The 19,652-nt window shown below is 45.3% G+C and overlaps 1 protein-coding gene across 12 annotated transcripts in view; it reads right to left on the bottom strand.

Annotated features, from left to right (window-relative positions):
• Window positions 1–19,626, bottom strand: part of unc13a (unc-13 homolog A (C. elegans)) — a 29,724-nt gene extending 10,098 nt beyond the window's left edge. For 4 of the 12 annotated variants that reach the window (XM_029827963.1, XM_029827964.1, XM_029827966.1 and 1 more), the window contains exons 1-36: window positions 19,228–19,626; window positions 15,859–15,888; window positions 15,676–15,775; window positions 14,554–14,671; window positions 14,358–14,481; window positions 14,100–14,170; window positions 13,857–13,911; window positions 13,404–13,433; window positions 12,982–13,180; window positions 12,073–12,192; window positions 9,864–10,667; window positions 9,587–9,680; window positions 8,954–9,000; window positions 8,696–8,774; window positions 7,991–7,996; window positions 7,733–7,807; window positions 7,421–7,640; window positions 6,636–6,863; window positions 6,259–6,400; window positions 6,007–6,176; window positions 5,795–5,910; window positions 4,950–5,113; window positions 4,724–4,877; window positions 4,568–4,636; window positions 4,263–4,352; window positions 3,981–4,115; window positions 3,007–3,140; window positions 2,671–2,756; window positions 2,265–2,391; window positions 2,074–2,170; window positions 1,293–1,436; window positions 1,147–1,224; window positions 962–1,039; window positions 793–881; window positions 576–722; window positions 54–177 (exon numbers count right to left, since the gene is read on the bottom strand). In XM_029827963.1, the coding sequence (XP_029683823.1) occupies window positions 54–177; window positions 576–722; window positions 793–881; window positions 962–1,039; window positions 1,147–1,224; window positions 1,293–1,436; window positions 2,074–2,170; window positions 2,265–2,391; window positions 2,671–2,756; window positions 3,007–3,140; window positions 3,981–4,115; window positions 4,263–4,352; window positions 4,568–4,636; window positions 4,724–4,877; window positions 4,950–5,113; window positions 5,795–5,910; window positions 6,007–6,176; window positions 6,259–6,400; window positions 6,636–6,863; window positions 7,421–7,640; window positions 7,733–7,807; window positions 7,991–7,996; window positions 8,696–8,774; window positions 8,954–9,000; window positions 9,587–9,680; window positions 9,864–10,667; window positions 12,073–12,192; window positions 12,982–13,180; window positions 13,404–13,433; window positions 13,857–13,911; window positions 14,100–14,170; window positions 14,358–14,481; window positions 14,554–14,671; window positions 15,676–15,775; window positions 15,859–15,888; window positions 19,228–19,249 (4,566 nt within the window). In that variant the 5' untranslated portion in view covers window positions 19,250–19,626. The remainder of the gene's footprint in view (window positions 1–53; window positions 178–575; window positions 723–792; window positions 882–961; window positions 1,040–1,146; window positions 1,225–1,292; window positions 1,437–2,073; window positions 2,171–2,264; window positions 2,392–2,670; window positions 2,757–3,006; window positions 3,141–3,980; window positions 4,116–4,262; window positions 4,353–4,567; window positions 4,637–4,723; window positions 4,878–4,949; window positions 5,114–5,794; window positions 5,911–6,006; window positions 6,177–6,258; window positions 6,401–6,635; window positions 6,864–7,420; window positions 7,641–7,732; window positions 7,808–7,990; window positions 7,997–8,695; window positions 8,775–8,953; window positions 9,001–9,586; window positions 9,681–9,863; window positions 10,668–12,072; window positions 12,193–12,981; window positions 13,181–13,403; window positions 13,434–13,856; window positions 13,912–14,099; window positions 14,171–14,357; window positions 14,482–14,553; window positions 14,672–15,675; window positions 15,776–15,858; window positions 15,889–19,227) is intronic. The other 8 variants (XM_029827967.1, XM_029827969.1, XM_029827965.1 and 5 more) reach the window with 5 other exon arrangements.
• Window positions 19,627–19,652: the final 26 nt, after the last annotated feature.

The raw sequence follows: 19,652 nt of genomic DNA, 5'->3' as shown, positions 1-19,652 counted from the left end.
CATTTTCAAAGGTGTGTGTGTGTGTGTGTGCGCGTGTGTGGCTATGCTCTCACTGTTTGATCTGTGAGTGGCGGCAGGACGATGGTCTTTTCCATGGTGTTCATAACCAGCTTCCACAGCTCCTTCAGCACGCGCTTCAGCACAGTCTTCTCACAGATCTTGGCAAACAAGGACAAGCTGGTGGGTGAGACAGAAGGAAGACGCGATGAATAAGGCAGCAAGCGGAGGGAGCTTCGTCTTTCTCGAAACGAAGGACTCACAGCTCAGAGAGGAGCTGTGCAGGAGGAACACAGTTTGTGTTAAGCCCTTCCCTGCCTGGGTGCCTTTCCAAGGTCTTTGTGACTGAGACTATAATATGATCATTAAAGCAATCCGCTGATAAAAGGTGGATTTAAAAATAAGACCCAAGACATCTCTGGTTGCTCACCAGTCTTTTCCACTTTTTTTGGAATCACTGTCCATTGCAGACACTATACAGAAATGTCGGTGCTGCTATAAGATTCATATATAAAAAAAACAAGCACTACGACAGTCAGAGTGTGTTTGTGAGGTATGAAAACGAATGACTGTCTCACTTGCTATCCAGGAACTCCATGATTGGCTGCAGAACGTTGTCAGCATCCTGGGCTACGCTGCTGGCATTGCCCACGTTTGAGGTTCCCTTCACCTGAGCCAAGATGTCTCCCATCTGCTTCACATTCTCTTCTATGTGCGGCTGGAAGCTTTAGTGGAAAAGCACAGTAAAAGCCCTGTGCCTGTGTGCGACACGTGAGTGACTAGGTGTGTTTGTACCTGACAGCAAAGACTCTGCTGAGATCATCCATGACGTTGTTGAGCTTCACCTGCAGGTCTTTCAGGATGTCGCTCGCCTCCACACACAGCTAAAGCACAGACACGGGAAATGCTTGAATGCTGAAATATGGATCATAAATAGAGCTGCTTAGAGCGTAAAATAGCGCACATCTTTCCCTCCCATGGCTTCAAACATCTTCTCCAGCTGAACCCTCAACTGCTGGATGTTGTTTATCAAGATGCAGGGCTGAGGACAGAGACAGAAATCAGCTCAGGAAATGGCACCACTGCAGCCTTTCACGTAGTAGCAATCTACAAACCTGCTGAGGAAATTTGTAATGTTTGGCCACTCACCACTTTCTCCATGCTGACATAGTTGGCGAACAATTTAGAGATGATGTCCGCATAAGACAAAAGGACATTGCTGATGGTCTGGAGGGGGGGAGGCAGTATTAACTCACTGGTTCCATTTCTACCTTTATAAAATTGCGGTTTCTCACCTTAGCAAATCGCTTCATGTAGTGCCCCACGATCTGTGGATCGGGACACTCGAGCTTCCTGATAATCTCAAAGCTCTGGTTAAGCTGGGAGAACACATCCACGACGGAACAGGAGAACAGGGCGTGTTCTGATGTGACCTGGAACTGTGAGGCAAAAAAAAAAGAAGCAAAATTACTTAAAGTTCAAAGCGGCGTAGGAGTAATGGGCAATTGTGGAGTAGCGTAGAAGTAATAAGGCAAAACGAGCGGGGCTGTAGGCTTCAGAGAAGGCAGCAGCAGGTGTGAACTGTCAGTACCTCGGCCTATTAGAGGCTATATTAAACCTGAATCTGGATATCGTTCAGAACCCACACAGTTAGACAGCCGTCGGAGCTTCCGTCTGTCAGCATGTAATTGGCTGCCGGTCACCGTCTGATTCCTAATTGGCCGGAGGTGAACAGGAAGGTGCTTCTCTGAATTCTTGGTAATGAGGTGGGGACAGCACACCTAAAAGCTCTGAAATGAAGTCACTGTCTTCCCCGTGTCACAAAGTTTTTCTTTCTTCCTTTAGAACAGAGAGGCCTTAAATTACTTTCTTTGAACTCCCAAAGAAAGACCACCTTTATTTAATGGGCTCCCTGCACCCGACCTTCTACCGTCACCTTCAAAGGATCCAGGAGGTGTTATAAACCTTGCTAACTTTGATTAGGACAGAGGACCTACCAAGGATAGATGACAGGAATCATGACTGGACAACAACATTTCTACAGGAGTGAGGGGAGATGAGAGGAGAAACTTTTACCCCATCTTTTTTGTCTCTCTCCAAAGCGCCATGAAGGAAATCTCGAGACACTTCCTCGTTTTCGTCCAACCACTGAATGACAAAAGGCTCAAACCAACTGCGGAGGGAAGAAAAACGTGTCTGTTACAAATGCAGAGAGACAGTTTTGCTAAGGTTGCTGTAAAGCCGCTTGCGGGGGAGCTGTTACTCACGCAGGATATTCTGGCACTCTGCTCTTGAAGAAAGGTAAGTCCTTGCAGTACTCATTGTACAGCCACTTGACCTTGAAGTGTAGGTTCATGTAATCCGCACTCTTGCACAAACGATTTTTTTCATGCTCTAAAAGAAAAAAACAGTCATGCAGAAAAAATACACACTGGTGTAAAAATCAGACGTGCAGCGGTACAAACCAAACCCATGCACACTGGTGGAATATAATTGATGTTTATCTAATTCTAAAATTGTCTATTACCCTGTCTCATTTGAGGTAACTATATAAACTAAATCGGACAATTCTTTAATGAAATAAAGTCTTATCGCATGATTATATATCTAAGATATATGATTATATATCTATAAGATCTAACATGTCTCAGCACATCGTTTACTAGGCCTCACCCTCCATTGCATATTTCATATCCTGAGCAAACAGGTTCCACATCACTTCAGCACTGATTTTCCCCACATTAAGCTCCTGAGGAAATCTGTGGGAAACAAAGAGGCTCGGCCATTAACCATGAATATAGACAGGATTTGTGACGTTGAACATTCGGCTATTTTCTATATGTTTGCCTCTGATGCCCTGATCCGCTTCAATAATTAGATATTTCATTTTTAATTTACCATGAGTGAATATAAAGCACCTCTTCTTTATTAAATTGAGGAATCAGATAAGCGTCACAATGAATTTTCACAGGTATTTACCAAATGATGATTAATAATTGAAAGACCTACTGGTTTAGACAGGGAGTATATGAGTTCTTGTCCTCCTCGATAATGGAGACGATAAGGGTGATGAGTTTGGACCAGAAATCCAGGTTCTTGATGCTTGGCCCCTGCTCCTCTGGAGGCACAGGGCCCTGTTTGGCCTGGAAAAGTGTTGCCACATTACAACTCCTGTAACCACAAGTGTACTATTCTCCTTTTGAGCTTTCAAAGCTAAAATGTCGTAACTCAGATTTTAACCGGTCCTACATCCAACGAGCCTCTAAGAATCTGTGTGACCGCTCGTTGCTTTTCAAGTCTGAGAGAGTCCAAAATCCTCCCTGCGTCCTTAACTCATTAACTCGTGCGACTCGGCGGGACGGCTGTTGGGGCAGCTGCTTTGAAACCACTGAATATATGCTGAATGAAAGGCTCTGCAGGGGTTGTAGAGCGAAGAATTATCTTGCAGTGACTTGAACAAAATATAGCAACATCCCCTCAGGACGGCCTGTTTTATTCAAAAGAATGAAAATGGCTATTTGAAATACTCAGGAGGGGTGGGGAGTGGTGAGGCTGCTGCTATAATGAGGACTAGAGGCAAGTTCTAGGGATCCCTGCTGAAATCCAACATGGGATGATGGACAGAGGAGCCCGGCTGGCCGACAATAACTGGATAACGATGACTCACCACAAGCAAAAACTGTCATTGTGCTGTTACATTAAGCAGATACAGAAATGAAGCCGAGAAGGTCCAATACCAGAACCGGGGAGTGTCTGTCTCTCTAATGATGGTTAATGATGAGAATAAAAAAAAAAACCCTGGCTGGGATTTCAACGATTATCACTAACCTAATGGCCAGTGCTGCTTTTTCCTTAACAGAAAATGAGCCAGTGGCAAAGATGATAGTGAATACATAAATATTTAAAATAGTTTCTTGCACTGTCAGAAACGGGAATGGATCAGTTGTTAATCTGTTTATGAGAGAAAGACCAAGAAGTCTTACGGGATTCGTCTGATACTCGCGGCTGTACAGCTCGTGACAGTTATTGAAGATGTACTCGTAGGTGGAGTTGAGACAAGCTTTGACGCAGTCTTTGACGACCTGACTGGCTCTGGGTGGGGACTGGAGCTCTTGGACCTGAACAAAAACATGTTACGTTGCACATTCATACTCAAGACAATTTAGAGCTTCCTACATGGTAGATAGACCTGAATCATTAATAGTCCTGAATCATTAATACTGAACTATATAGTTTAGTTAGGCAGCATTAGCAAGTGACAGCACCTTCATCCTGAAGAAGGTGATACTGGTGAGGAGGTCCACCGTAGATTTCAGGTCCTGGAGTCTCTCGGGACTGCTGGCAGGGAAATTGTTCTACAGTAGAAAATAAAAACAGGTGCAACAGAGGATATTAGATTCATTGTTTTGTTTGCCAGGATAAAACACAGCAATGCAACTATTGTTCTTGTGTGGGTGTGCTTCTGAAATACAAGAAGTAAAAATCATTCCTAATGTGAGTGTGAATATCCAGCTAATGAGGACAATTTTAAGCTGGTAAAGAATGCAAACATAGAGGATGGACCACTTACTCTGTACATGGACAGGTCGATCCTTAGAGAGTTGTGCAGCTGGTCTAGAAGTTTGACAAACCGCTCCTTCTGTAAACGTCAGGGGGATCACAATTACTAAACAGCTGCACGGACACACAGAGGTCCTGTGAGGTCCTGTAAAGGAATTTTACTCACTCCAAAGTTGGAGGCAGCAAAGCGGTCAGAGGCAGAGACGTTGTTGGTTGCCTGGGTGGTGTGAGCGTAGTAGGCGTTGATGTTGGCCAGTAAAGTGCTCATGACGGCTGGCACACCCGGGCACATGTACTTGGATGACAAGCAGGCAAAGTGCCTGCGAAAGGGAGGCAAATGTGTGAGGAAATGATGAGTGAAGCAACTTTTGAGGTCCGGCTTTGACACGTACGTCATGGCCTGGTAGATGGATTCCACTCCATAACGCATGGCAAACTCATCCACGATCTCCTGAGGAGTCTCCTCAAAATAGACTTTCCAAGCATCATCACCTTTGGCATCGGGGATCTTCACCACGCCATTGTTCTGGATATCTGTCACAAAGTGGAAAAGGTTCTGCCAGAAAAGAGACGTGAGTCCACGTTGGAGGAATCTGTATTTTACAGTATTTTAGATGTCAGTGTGTTTGTGAGTGCTTTTGTTAAGCAGCAAATAAATGTTTACTAATCTAACCATTAAGCATTTACACTTTTTTGTAGCGGATTGCAATTTGTGATCAGACATTTCTCGTATATTTGCGCTGTGAAAGAGCCATTAAAACTACATTAAGACCACAAGGATGCGTTGTACTGGTCAACCGTGACGTTGCTGCAAAACCTTTCAAGTGGCTGGTGGGGCTTATGGCCGCTAATGTTCAGCATTAACACTGTTCACTGGGCCGCTTTGGTTCAGCCAGTCACCGGTTGCGTAATATAATGGCCCCTTTGACTGATCATCAAGCAGAGTTTTCAGCGTGAGGAGGGGCTTGAAATGTGTTTGATATCTGCATGTGGTCTTTGTCCTCATGCAGTATTCATTCCAGCTAAACCCAAAGTGAGCATCAGTCAAGCAAATTAACCCGTTTGGCTGGTTAATCATCGGGACCACTTCGGACAGAGACATACGCAATCTGCATAATTGAGCCTATTGAGTGGACGAACTGAGGAGGACATGTCCTTTTTTTGCAGGGAAGGTATATGATGTTTTGTCAGTGAGATCTGATTAAATTCATTTCTGCCAGTATCACAGTGATCTTACTTCATGCAGACAGGTGTACTGAACATGATAGGGGGCGACCGTCTCCTCTCCTTTGATCTCCACATTAATGTGCATGCGTATCGCTCCAGACACCGCTGATTTGTCTGTCCGCTTGTCTGCGAAGAGGACAAAAAGGTATACAGTTGGATCAATCTGCAAGGTGATCTGAACGGACGGGGAGAGGCTACGAAGGAGAACATAATCCCACCCACCCAGATTGTACCAGACGTCCATCTCTCCGCTCAGGGTGCGGACCTCGATAATAGTTTGGCCCAGGAAGTCGTCGGACTCCCGTTTGAACTTCTGCTTCACTCGAGACTTGATGTCATCATCTTCATCCCACACACGTACCTTGATCCGGTCTGAGGAGTTGTGACATTCGCTGAGGAGACAAAAGCTGGTTACAGATGAATCCATCATGGCATCAGTATAACACCAAAGGCAGGAAGTTCATCTCGGCTCACAAATTAAATGTCTCCTCCCAAACAGGGTTGAGGTTGCCATAGATAGTCTTGGTCCTCTTTTTCGTCTTCCCCACCTGAACAGTAACATATGGGTCACTGGAGCCGGTTTTATCCTTCGCCTGAAGACCTTGGGCACACAAAACTAGAAAGAAGGGAAAAAAAGAACAAAAGGGTCAACTACAGTGTGTGTATGTGTGTGCACGCGTGAATACATGGGCGTGTGTGTTCCACCAGATGCTCCCTAAATCATCTGCCCTTCTGCTCTACTGCCCCACAAACGACACCTGCGGTCTAGTCTATTTTTTACAGACAAAGTCCCGACGTGCACCGTCTGCTGTGTCTGGAGGTCGAGGGTGTTCCACCAATAGCCTTCGCACCTGTGATGCTGATCTTGGCCGACCACTTAGAGGTGCCGTCCAGCACGCTCTGCTTGATCTGCTTCATTTGGGTTACATGAGTAGCCTTGATGACGGTGAACACTTCCTGAATGAGCTCAAAGATCTCTGGTTTGTTCCTCTCACGGATCTTCATACGGTCTTTAAGAACCATGATAATGTTCTGGGTTCGATCCTCTGCGCCGTGTTTGGAGCTCTTCTCAGCTGCTCCTGGTGGAGATAAGAAACAGAAGCTAATACAAGGGCAAAATTACAACATGGACGCTGATGGTTAAATCATTGGATGACAGAGACAGGCAAACAAGTTTTTCTTTTACAGCAATGAGAAAATGCTGTACATGCTGAATATTGCCGTTATAGAAGAACACAATAGCAGAGCTATGAAAAACCGGGCAGAAAAGAACGAGATGACAAATGCCTTTAATATCCTCAAGAAAATGAACAGTATAGGAAAGCAGGCGTAAGGGGACAAGGGTTCTGTCCTCAGTAATGACAGAGATATGAGAAAAAGATGGAACAGATAAGTTCTTATAAGCAGAGAAAACAACAGTGATGCAAGGCAACAAGTCATAAATGATCCTCCAGCTTCCAGAAACATCATAAAAATATTTTAACAAATGCTTTTAAAGAAAAGTGTGACGAAGCTGCTTTTAAACCATGTGGTAAACATGTAATACAAAAGTAAGAATAACAACAGATATGTGTTAATATGGCTTTTCCTCATATCTTAATCCAGTCTCTCAAGTGCTGAATTATGGGGAACTTACTCTGCAGACAGTCAGCGTTGAGTAGATCTTGGCACTTCTCGTGGCATTTGACGCCACACTCAGTACAGCGCATGCCCTGGCGAGCAATACCCCACAGAAGTCCCTCACACTCGTAGCAGTAAGTGGGCGTTGTGGCTGTCCACACCTCGAAATTGTGTGGGGTCGTGCACGAGATAGGATATATGAGTGCCTGGAGGGTCTTCTTGTAGACGTGAGACTTCTACACGGGCACAGAAGAGGAGAACAGTGTGTGAGTGTCTGTTTTACAGCACAGCAAGAAATAATATCCTATTTTATTGGAAAAGCACCGACCAGTTCTTCATTATGTAGGGTGCTGGATGTCAGGGCAGATGTTATTCCCGCCTTCCTAGAATTCTGAACCAAGGACTTAAGAGACAAGCAAAGGTAGTCAGTTTGTACGGACTCTCACTTTAATATCTATAAGATAAACCCACAGTGCAGCCCGTGAGGTCAAGTGTAATATTACTGGCGAGTGCATTCTCTCAAAAGAGTCATCATTTTGGCGAGACAGGAAAATGAAATGCTTTCACGACAAATGATGTTACTCACCATAGCCTGTAGTGGTGTGGTGAAGGTGTGATGAACAGGGAGAAATTGAACATCAGTAAAATAGAAACAGAGAAAACAAAGAATTAGAAAAGCCAGACAGATGTGAAGAAATGAAGTTGCGTTGCGCTGATATAAAAAGGTAAGCACCTGTGACTAAATAGGATAGAAATGAGCAACCTCCAGCTGGAGGGTCTAAAACTGGTACACATGATGAACTCACACCCATTTTATCTTGGTGAAAACTATATTTCAGCTCAGTTCACTTCACTAAAGTGACTCTAATGTGACTTCAACGTGCATCCGTCATTTAAACAAAGGTAAGTAACAACAGTGTGACTGTGTAAGTGACTGCAACTCTCTAGCGGATACGTATTACCCACGGTATCATCTGTAATGAGGCAGTGTCAGGAGGGACCAGGAGCAGTGGCGAGGGGTAACAACTGGATTGTTATTTGACAGTACTAAGCAGACCTTAATTGTCAGTGACAGAAGACCTCATGCCCTGTAACTATGCAGCTCATGCAGAGGGGAAGGTGAAAATGAATAAGAGAGGGGACAGAGAGAGTAAAAGAAGGAAACTCTGCAGACCATCAGAGAGAAGACAGTAGTTGAAGTAGATGAGGTCGCTGACTGTGAGCTGATAGACAGACTTGGGGAGATATGGAACAGTCGGGGGAGTATAAATAGATTAGTGCAGAAACTCACCAGATCACTGACCAGAGGCATAGCCTTTCTCTTCCTGAGGTCTGGCATGCTGTCGATGCTGTACAGAGCACCGCCCATTCTACAAACACAAACAGCAACATCAACAAATGAAACAAAACTGATTGAGTTCGCCATCATCTTGTTAGACTTGGACTCAATGAGTTGTTATAATGACTGTATTTAAATATTTAGGCCACACTCCTGCCTTCCCGGTAGGAGGTTACTGATCTCATTGATGGCAGAGTCTTGATGACTTACCCTGCTGATAAAAGCAGAGAGGCGATTCCAACGCTCTCCCCTCGAGCCTGAGGGACAAAAGCAAAACGAGATAACCCGGCTGTCATGAGAGCAGTGATCAGAAAACTGGAAAGCACAGCAGATAACAGCTGTATAAAGCTGCGGAATATTGAGAACCAAAAGCAATTTTATGTTGAGTTTCACTAATGCCCACGAAAGATACCAATGAAAGATACAAACACGGTCATACTTTGACCAACAGCGATGGTGCTTGTGTCGGTCACGGTTCGTATAAACGCTGGGCTTAAATAAACACGAGATAAACACAAACCTAAAGGTTCGATCCAGCCACGGGAAATCAGAAAGAACCACATGCATATTGCTATGAGGGTGGCAATCAACCGAAAAGAGAATAATAAAATAGCAACCCAGTCGTGAAGGGGGGAGGTTAAATAAATTAAAAAATAAATCATAATTTAATTAATAGGCCTGTGCTAATTACACCAGGGAAACAACAACAAAAGTTGGCGATGACAAAAAAAAAAGCACTAACGCAACAGCTCGGCGGGATCAAACAGGCTAGCATTCATAAAAAACTGTTTTAAAAAATCAACGCTGCAGGAATCAGGCGGGATTCAAACACAGCAGCTCTACCTCTTGCAGCTGTAGTCGAACTCTGCTGAAAAGTCGTAGCCAGTTAGCTTTGGCTCTAGCAGGACCAGGTTCCCTCATTTCTCTCTTCGGGAAGCTTCAAGGAAGAAATGATTGAACAACACACAGTATTTACAAAGGTATTTACACACTCTACCCATTCAATTTATTAACATATGATTATCAAATACAGAGTGTAACATTTTTATCTTAACCGTGAGAAGTGCTCCATGGGAGTGATGTGTTGGGTAATCAGTTATGTATGACGCTGTGCACAGACCTCGGTACAGGTGGCTCCTCTGGTTTCTCCTCAGGAGCTGGAGGGCTACTCTTCCCTTCAGGGGTCTGCTCTAAGGCCTGAGGCTCCACCTGCAGCGGCTCAGGCTTGGGCTCAGGCTCCGGGGGCTCCGTATCTGGAGTTGGGGGCTGTGGCACAGCAGCAGGGGTGTGTGTGGTGGGTGTGGACAGATCGGTCTGGGCAGGTGTGAATGGAATCGTGGAAGAGTCTGTGGGGAAAGGATGTAGCTGGTCTTCCTGCTTAACCGGAAGCTGACCAGTACCCATACTGGGGGGGTGGAGATGGTCATGGGTGGGCTGCTGCTGATGCAAAGATGCCTGTTTTTCCAAAGGTGGCCTGGTGGTCAGTGCGCTATCAGAGGGGGGCACCAGGGTGGGGGCGGTGCTTGTGGGTGTTGGTGTATAGGGTGGCTCCTGCTCTTCGCTCATTGTGCCATCAAGTGGATACATATCTTCATCTTCCTCATAAGGCATCTCCTCCTCATCCTCATAATTGTACTCTGCATACAGGTCCCCCTCCTCTTCTGCATACAGAGCTCCCTCTTCCCCTCCGTCTCTGAGGTAACCTCCCTCGTCGCTGTACATGCCTTGGGGATCATCACCGTCCCATCCCGGCGAATCCTCTTTGCCGTAGCTGACAGAGGAGTGGCAGGAGTGGTAGGAATCATTCTCGTCATAGAACTCTGAACCGCGCAGGCTCTCACCATCCTCGGGAACAAATTCTTCACTGAGCTGAGAGCTACCCCGACTTAACTCGCCAGAGGAGGCGTAACGGCTGTCTGTCGGGCTGAAGAGGGGAGAAAATAAGAGCGGCTGTTATGTGAAGTCACACTGGTGTAAATATAAACTTTAATGAGGTTCCCACACTTAAACAAAGGGAACTCTAACTCTAATAGTGACTCTTTTGAAACTTGTGTTGTGGCCAGCAAGACAAACACGGAAACCAGGAAAAAAAGACTGGATTGACTTCAAAACAACCATTAAAAAAAGCTGAAAAGTGGAGATTGTTTGTACCATTAAAGAAATCATTATTACAGCCACCAGTAAACAAGCAAATTAACACAGAAACACACACGCTGAGCAAGATTTCAATAGATCTATTCAAAACGATGGGACTGAAGCTGGGAGGGTCAGGGGTAATTTATTACCCAGGTGGAAAAAAGGCTGAGAATCATGATGATAAATGAGGTTGTTAGACATGGAGGTGGAAACTGTTTCATACACACACACACACACACACACACACACACACACACACACACACACACACACACACACACACACACACACATTATTGTTCCGTTCCTATTGATTACAGTCAATAATGCAAGCGCAACAGTGGAATAAGACAGGACTCTATAATATTCCGAAGCCGTGAGGCCAAAGTGCAAAAACAGAACAAAAATTCAATCAGGAGACCCGTTTCCTTTTCTATTCCTCATTTATCTCACTAGCACAATCTCAGCCAACACAAAAATTGACACAGGCCCTGACAACCGCTTGCATAATGTGTGCTTACACACACGACGGTGCGCATTCTCGAAAAAAAAATTGAAAATAACACAGAATTTGATAGATCTAAACATCTCGGTTTCTCTGGAAGGGCTCCAATCTTGGACCCGCAGGCTTCCTGCCGCCTTAGAAGTGGAAGTGAAATGTGTGTAATTAGCAAGTGTGGAACAAGATAGAGCTCATCTTAACGTGTCAAATGCAGAGGGAGGCTGTACTAACAGGCTGTCGTGATCGCACTCACCCACCCGTCCACGCACAGTGGATGGATGCCACCACTCCTTCCAACCAACAGTTAACCTGTCTATTTCTGCCACCGTTATAAAACAGCGCACAGAAATACACACATGCCCTCAGTCTATTGCCCACTTAATCACACCACAACACACACACACACACATACTCACACACACATTGTAACAACAGTGAAGATGAGTATGGTGTGTGTGGATTTGTAAGTATTTTTCTTGGAACACAGCAGATATATATGCAAGGTCAGAAGTTTTCGGTTCAAAAACGTATTATAAAGAGAGCAACAGGGTAAGAGCACATGCATGCAAGCACAGTGAGCTAGGAGGACGGGACAAGTCCACCACTGACGTCACAGCGAGACGGAGTCACAGGCCGGAGCAGAAGAGGAGAGGAGAAGGAGGAGGAGTGTGAGAGGAGGTACAGAGACCCACCTATCGGACAGCGAATGCCTACTGTCTAGAGAATACTGGCGACTGGTGTGTCGGCTCGACCCTGAGCCTGAGTCGATATCGCTGCGCCCGTTGGTGGCCGAGTCTAAACTATCATAGTGTCTGGTAAAAGGAGCAGGGAGGGAGGTGGGGAGGAGGGGAGAGGTGGAAGAGGAGCATCAGTAGAGCTCAGTGCAAATCTCTGAAAGAAGATCCCGACCAAAGCGGAGCATCTGCAGGACAGGTTCGCATTTTACTGGCACGTCGCTCTTTTCAGTCCAGCAATATACAAACTTTTCCCTTAGTCAATCAAGCAGAAAAGGAGGAATCTCACTTTTATAATCTTCACATTTTTAAGCATTTAAGAATGTGAAGTCGTCCTTTCTATTCCTCCAGTTCTCTCCCTTAGATCGAGCATTTGAAAGTTGCCCTTTGAAAGGTTTTTCTGAAACATGCGTGACCCCCTGATCGTCAGCTGCCTCTGAATGCATGTTTAGAAATGGTGAGCTGTATTTTCTCGTCTGGCTTGTTGCTCATTTTCGGCATTAGTGAGAAGAGATTATTTATTTGTGATGCTCTCACGTTCAACATGCATACAAAGTACACACTCACACACGCAAATAAACACAGCAGCCCACTTCATACGGGACCTGTATACAAGAACTGTGTGCCTCAGCAAACCTGAGACCTGGGTAATTCTCTAGAGGACGAGAGCACAGTGGGACATGTTACTATGTACAATACAAGGATACAAAACAACAAGGGGGGGGGGGGGGGGGGGGGGGGGGGGGGGATTGAGCTGAGCTAAATATGCCAATTTTATTTGTTTAAGAAGTGTGAACATTAATCTGACTAACAAAATCTGAAACCTTCCTCTGTGCATGTAGGTGGTTTTTGCATGTTTCTTTTTACCTCATGGCTCTATGGTCGCCGTAGTCCAGCTCATGGATTTCATCATCATAGGGGCGTCTGTAGTGCTGTTGCCTCATGGGATATTGGTGCATGGAAGCGTTGGGCTGGGAGGTGGTGTAGTAGGGAGGAGGAATGCTATTACTGGTCTCGCTGCGGTAGTCGCTGTCCCTGTCGTCTGCAGCACTGTCTGGGTCCTCGTCTGCACGGATGCAAAACGAGGTGTGAGGAACAAAACGAGGAAGCCAAATTACAGCCGTGTACATTTTAGTATCAAAGTTTTTTATATACTAGTGAATAATAATCACTCTAGGATGGGTGTGTATCACTTGTGCTTCCGGAGAAAAACAACACCGTGGAATGAAATCAGACCCGGATAATAACAATGAATCTCCATCACACAGAATGTCTTGAGATATACTTACTTGGCTGATCTCCCCACAAGCTCCAATTACCTGGAAAGAAAATGAAAGAAGGTATATGAGTTTTGCTGCTGGCCTCAGTGCCACCCAGTAATAAAAAGGAAAATACACACATTCCGCTTTCATATCTGGTGCACAAGCGTTATGACACCAGCCCCATGACCAATGAGTTGTACTCCACACACTAGCCCACCTGCTCCCCGTGTCCTCTTCATTACACTGACAGACAGGGAGGTGTTCTGCCATGAGTATGACATCCCAGCATCTGCCACTACACATTTATCACATATCCAGTCCCAACTAGTCATTCTAATATTTACAAAGGCATGCACGCAGGGTTTGTCACATCAGCTCCTCTCCCTCGACTCCGTCATTAGCCTTGAGTACATCAATAGATGTGTGGTGGGATAATCGGAGGGAGGGACAGGGGGACGTGTCCAGGCATTTGACACTCACAGCATTGTGTAGATGGTGCGTGGAGCGGTCGCTCCTGTTCCTCCTGATAGGCATACTGCGGGTAAAAAGAATGACAACAACAGACTTTTTAGAATGCAGCACTAAATAAAATAAATGATCCTAAATAAATAAATGTGCGTGTGGAAAATAAGATATGCGTGTAACTTGGAATAAGCGGTTGCTTTCAAAATAGACCAAATGAATAAGTAAACAAGGATAAGAGATGTTGTGGAACAAGCTTACATCTTGATCTCTCATGGCATTGAGTTGTTCGAGTTTCTTGGCCCAGTATCTGGCCTCTTCCTCAGGAATGTCTGCAGCACGCAACACAAACACAGCATATTTCTCGATTCGATGCACCCAACAATTTGTTTGGAGAATACGGCTGAAAATGAACCAGATGTTGGGTAGTGTTGCTCCAGTTGCAGCAAAGGCACCGGGCAACAACACTGTTTAACAAACCCAAACAAAGCTGTGCTAACTACGCTAAGGAAGTCAAACCTAGTGGCAGTTCAAAGCGGGTGTCGAGCAGCAGCCGATGGAAGGTGGGGTCTTTGGTTCCACACACTTCATTCTCAGCCATGATAGCATTGGAGTCCAAGGTGACCCACTGACCCGGACCCTCCTGGAAAACGTGGAACAGTTTGATCGATGCATTGATGACGCTGTGGATAGAGGTGGAAGAAGGTGCGGGTACCTCATTGGACTGCCGTATGCTGCGCAGCGGTATCCATAAGGTGCCCACCATGGTGTCCCAGATCAGTCCTTTATTCCACACCTCCACCGTCAGGCCCAGATCAAGGCGGTTTATTTCGCTGCACGGAGAGGAAATGGTGGATTAAGGAAAAAAAAGCAGGAGAAAGGCAGTAAAATAATAATACAGGAAGAGCTGCTCTGTAAGGCAGACGCCTCACAGAGCAGATGAGATTCAAAAGAAATGCAGCCTAGAGTCATCTGTGTAAATCTGGTGATGGATATGCTCTGTGATTCAATCTGCCGATGGAAATGAGTAATACAGCACCAAGATGGAGAAAGCAGGTGATCATCAACTGGGCTGTTGGCACCATATAAGAGCACACAGACAGACAAAACAAAGGCCGTCTGTGTGTCTGTATGACAAACAAACCAGTACTTTTTACATTAGGCAGCACTACTATGGCCAGTAGCTATAAACATTAGGTGTTATAAAGCAGATCATCACGTATCTCTGACTTTGTAACATTAGCTAATAACCACTCTGCACTGGTTGTTTTAGGTGAATCATATTTGACATCATGCTTGAATCTGAAGATTTAATCTCTTTTACTGTGGAGCTGAGAAGGAAAAATCATCCCATCAAATGGATTCTGGTGAAAGAGACGGAGCAGCTAAGACATCACAGGATTTATCCTCCCTCAGTCTTCAGGGGACGCAGACAGGAAACAAGTCGAAGTGAGCAATGAGGGGAAAAACCCCCCAAACAAAACTGCAGTTGTGCTCCTGCTGCTCCAGTTGCACAATGCCTGTATCTCGTGTGATGGAGCACTGCAGAAGAGTAATGCTGTCGCTTTCAAGGAGATCCAATTTAAAGTAAACCAAACAGACGTGGCTCTGCTATCACTATTATCCGAAAACTCTCTGAGGTCCCCACAATGTGATGGACAGGTTGACATCCTATGAGGTTCCTACACCCACCAGCACCTACTGCGTGTAGCCTAAAGCTTCTTTGATTGTGTTCTTTTATCATCTTTTTTTTACATCATCCTTTCACAAATGGATCCATTCAAAAGCAAAATACCCCTTCCAACCAACAATGTGACAGAAGATAAGACACACTCACAACATAAAATCCTGCTCCCAACATGGTTGGCTGCCACGCACGGCGATTGTGGTGCTTTTAACATTCTGCACCTTCAGGGTCACGTATGTGTTAAATTTCTCTGCAGAGAGCACACCAACATCATTAGTCATGCCACTGTTTACTCCACATCAGATTAGTGGGGGAAAAATGGTCACAGCTCACCTTGTGGTCCATCGAGCTTGGCTTTCTTCACTGGAAATAAACGGAGAGAACATGTTTAAGAAGAAAATGACATTTTGAAACACGTTAAGTGAAAGGCTGGGACTGTTCCCAGTGCATATTACACACTAAAATGCTTTGGTTATCCTCTTTTCCTTCATTTCTCTGCCAAGTACGGTGTTTACAGAAGCATATTTGAAACTTGAAAATACACTGATAGTTGTAGTAGAAAGTAGTAAGAAAAAGCTAATGTTCCCAAAAAAAGTCTTGTTGTATCTAGACGATGTGTGCTTGTATTTTTGATGGGTGGGAATTGGAGAAGACATGGAGCGAGTGAAGTGTCTTGTGCAGTAGAGGAGGTGCTGCTGCTGGATTCTCTATACAAAGACCGGTGATGGTGCCACAGTGACTTTTAGCATCAGTGATGTCAGCAGCCTATTTATTATTCATTTTACCCAGCAGCCTGCTGCTTCTCAGCATCCCATATTCAGCAAAGAGCTAATAATACTCTCAGCTCTGATCCCTTTCCCACCAACGTTACGTTTCAGGAAACATACAGTAACAACATCAAATACAGCAAATAATAACATCAAATCAAGGTATTTATCAAGGTATGAAGGCTGATGAAAATGAGCCAGTGTCATGCATCACGAGGGGTGCAATAAACCTAATGAGAGGGTCATAAATGCACACAAAAGCATATTCTGCCCTGTTTACAGTCAACTGCTTTGTACATTAGCATCATGGGAGTAAAGCCCAGGAATCAGGGTTACCGCTTACATTTAGATGGACAATTTCTTTGGGAAAGACAGATTTGGGCAAATGCATCCTCATCAAGTCTTCCTCTCACACACACTGTCCTCTACTCATCCTCAGCCAACCCTCGCCCCCCCCCAAGCTTCCTACAAGCTTCCCCATCCATGTGGCATGCATGCACGTGCAATCCGTTTCTCTTTCTCTCTTGCTCCATTAATCTCTCTGTGCAGCCGGATGTGGGCAGAGAGCTGCATCCCCAACACTAAAAATAACCACTTCGGTGGTTCGGGGGGGGGGGGGGGGGCTGAAAGGGGTGTGTGAGTGTGCAGATGAGCAGAGGTGGCGGTGTTGGGGAGAACTCACAGCTCACAGGCATCAGACTTAGGATGCCGATAAAAGGTGCAATATATTTTCTGCAAAGCCTCGCCAGAAAATGTCAAGTGCCCGCGCCAGTAAATGCGGAATCCCGATCCTTTTTTTATGCATTCAATCCCGGCCTGGTGCAGAGCAGCTAAAGGGGGACTTTTATTTGCCGAGATATTTGAATCAAAGGCTTTCAAAGAGCGCGCACATCAGACGGGGAACAACAATACAAACCTGCAGGCGGGGAAATACTGAAGCAAATGTCAAGTTAATGACTTAAAAGACGCTGCGCAGTCACACAACTGCATCACTGTTGGGTGTGCATTGATGATGCTAATGACACACTGACAAAAAATGTGGTTTGTTGGTAGTTGCCAAGTAATAATCATTAGAGACTAAAACCACAGTATAGTGAGAAGCTACAAAGCCAGACCCTTGTGAAAAGAAGGAAAATAAACAACAAACAACAGTGTGTTGCTGGGTGCTTCTCCCATGATCTATAGGCATACAATTAATTAAAAACACTATAAATGTTCAGTTATTATGGTGCTACTCTCTCCATCTCTGTATTTAGCGCAAAAAATCCTCCAAAGACATCTCCACCAAGAAACAGCAAAAGAAAAAACAAGCGAGGGTCACGGGTCAGCAGAGCCTCTAGGTCCCACCTCGGTAGGCTCCCAGCCACTCATTTGGCACTGATCCACTGGCTCCTGGTATTTGGACAGCTTACACTCAGCTGCTTCGCTGAAACAGCCTTGCTGTTGGAGCTGCCAGCTCTGTGAATAGCATCTACTTTGAGGAGGTTTACCAGCAACACATGGTCCCACTGATGTGATCTGGGAACTGGCGGCAGATCGGGGCTGCAGCTGCTGGCTCAATGTGGGTGACGCTCCAACGGTGCATATTTTGGGGTTACTCTCTACCACCATTCTGTAAAGGGGCATGAACTTCCTCACAGATGGTGCCCGTTGGACAGTGTTCATCTCTGACAGGTTGTGTTTACCTGCTGAGCTCGAGTCAGAGAGTCAGAGGCATTCAACTTTTCCTCGGAAGCTCCGCCTAATAATTCAGCTTCAGGTCCAACACCCAGCAGAGATCTAAAGCGCTGTTGGGGTTGCTATGCCAACGAGGCATCGGGACATGGAGGAATCAGAAAACTGCCTGAATTTCAAAAGTGACATTTGTGCCATCACCTCTGTACACAACAAGCCCCCAAACCTCTCTGGGAAGAATTTCCCCAAAGACCGACGGGTCGGTAACAATAGTCTTGGTTAGTGTTACCAAACAAATTGATTAAAAATTAGAATCCTTGATTAAACCAAAGAACAAACTGATAAAATCCTTGTATCATCACTCATATTTTCATCCATTTAAACTCCAAGTGATGCAATGTGCAGCTTCTCAGGGGGAAGAAATAGCCAACATATCTGATGGACAACATATCTTATGCAACAGTGGTCAAATGGCCATTAAGTCGCCTTGATTAATCTCTTATCTTTAAGGAAGAAACATACACAATGATCAATGTGAATATTTGTGAATGAACACAATGTGCATCACGCTAAGAAATCCAGACGCTGGATGTAAAGAAATCCCTTATTAGTGAAGTTTAAGAGGGGAAGGGCCTTTGGTTGGTAATGGAGTCTAAAGGTTGAAGCTAATGAAGAGTCATGTGGTCTAATGACTCACTGATTAGCCTGTTGCAAGATGATGGGTGCTGCAAAGAGACATTAAGTGGCAATGAGCACTGACAACAATAAAAACGAGAGGTGCAATCATACAGGGCTGCTCCAGGTTGTCAGATATGGCTCAGCAAGCGTATACCTAAAAATGACCAGCTGACTAACTGAATGTACGAAATAGTCCGTCCAGAATCAAATCAAAAGGTGATCCAACCATGTTTTAAGTGTCTTTTCGGGGATGCAACAATGCATAATTGATGAATGTTGGAGTCCTTAAGTTACTGTATGAACCTTTTGATAAGCCTCATGCAGTTATGTATGAACATCTGCACCAGGGAGTTAAAACCTGGTTTTACAATATTTTAAAACAACAGCCAAAAGTGCACGTATGCCAAGTGTGTCCCTAAATCATGCTAAATCTCAGCCTTACTGCTGTAATGGAAAATCATTCTAAATATGAGAATTCTCGGGCAAAATGGCTGTTGCAAATTTTGATGGAATGTAAAGCCTCCACATAAACCCCCCCAAGACCTCTTCCACTATAAGTCATGTGGTTTCAATGTTGCCTTACCTCCAACACACAACAATGACATCTCTCAAAGGCGTCTCTAGAACAAGGGTCCAGCTTCCTCAGCTTCTCTAACCGAGCCAATGTGTGCGAGAAACATAAAGCCGGAGAATGAACGCTGGGTCCTGGGGATGGAGCGCCGCCTCGCCTCCCAGACGATGCCCGACGGAGGCTCGTCACGCCTGGCAGAACTACCGGGGGAAAGAGGAAGAAGGGGGAAAAAAAAGACCCTTCGCACTTTCGCGGTGGAAGACGGCGTCGCTCTGCTCTCTCGGCTGCTTTGCGTCGCGTCTGTGCCGAAACGAGAGTTGTCTCCTCCTCTCAGCTCTCCGTCCCCACACACACAGCCATCTTGTTCAGCCTCAGCACCACGGCTCGTGCGCGCTCCCCCTGCTCGTGACGTCAGAGGCGGCGCTGCCAGAGATGCT

Source organism: Takifugu rubripes, chromosome 20 (assembly GCF_901000725.2).
Source record: "Takifugu rubripes chromosome 20, fTakRub1.2, whole genome shotgun sequence".
Classification (NCBI taxonomy): Eukaryota; Metazoa; Chordata; class Actinopteri; order Tetraodontiformes; family Tetraodontidae; genus Takifugu; species Takifugu rubripes.
This window is presented reverse-complemented; position numbering and strand designations above follow the sequence as displayed.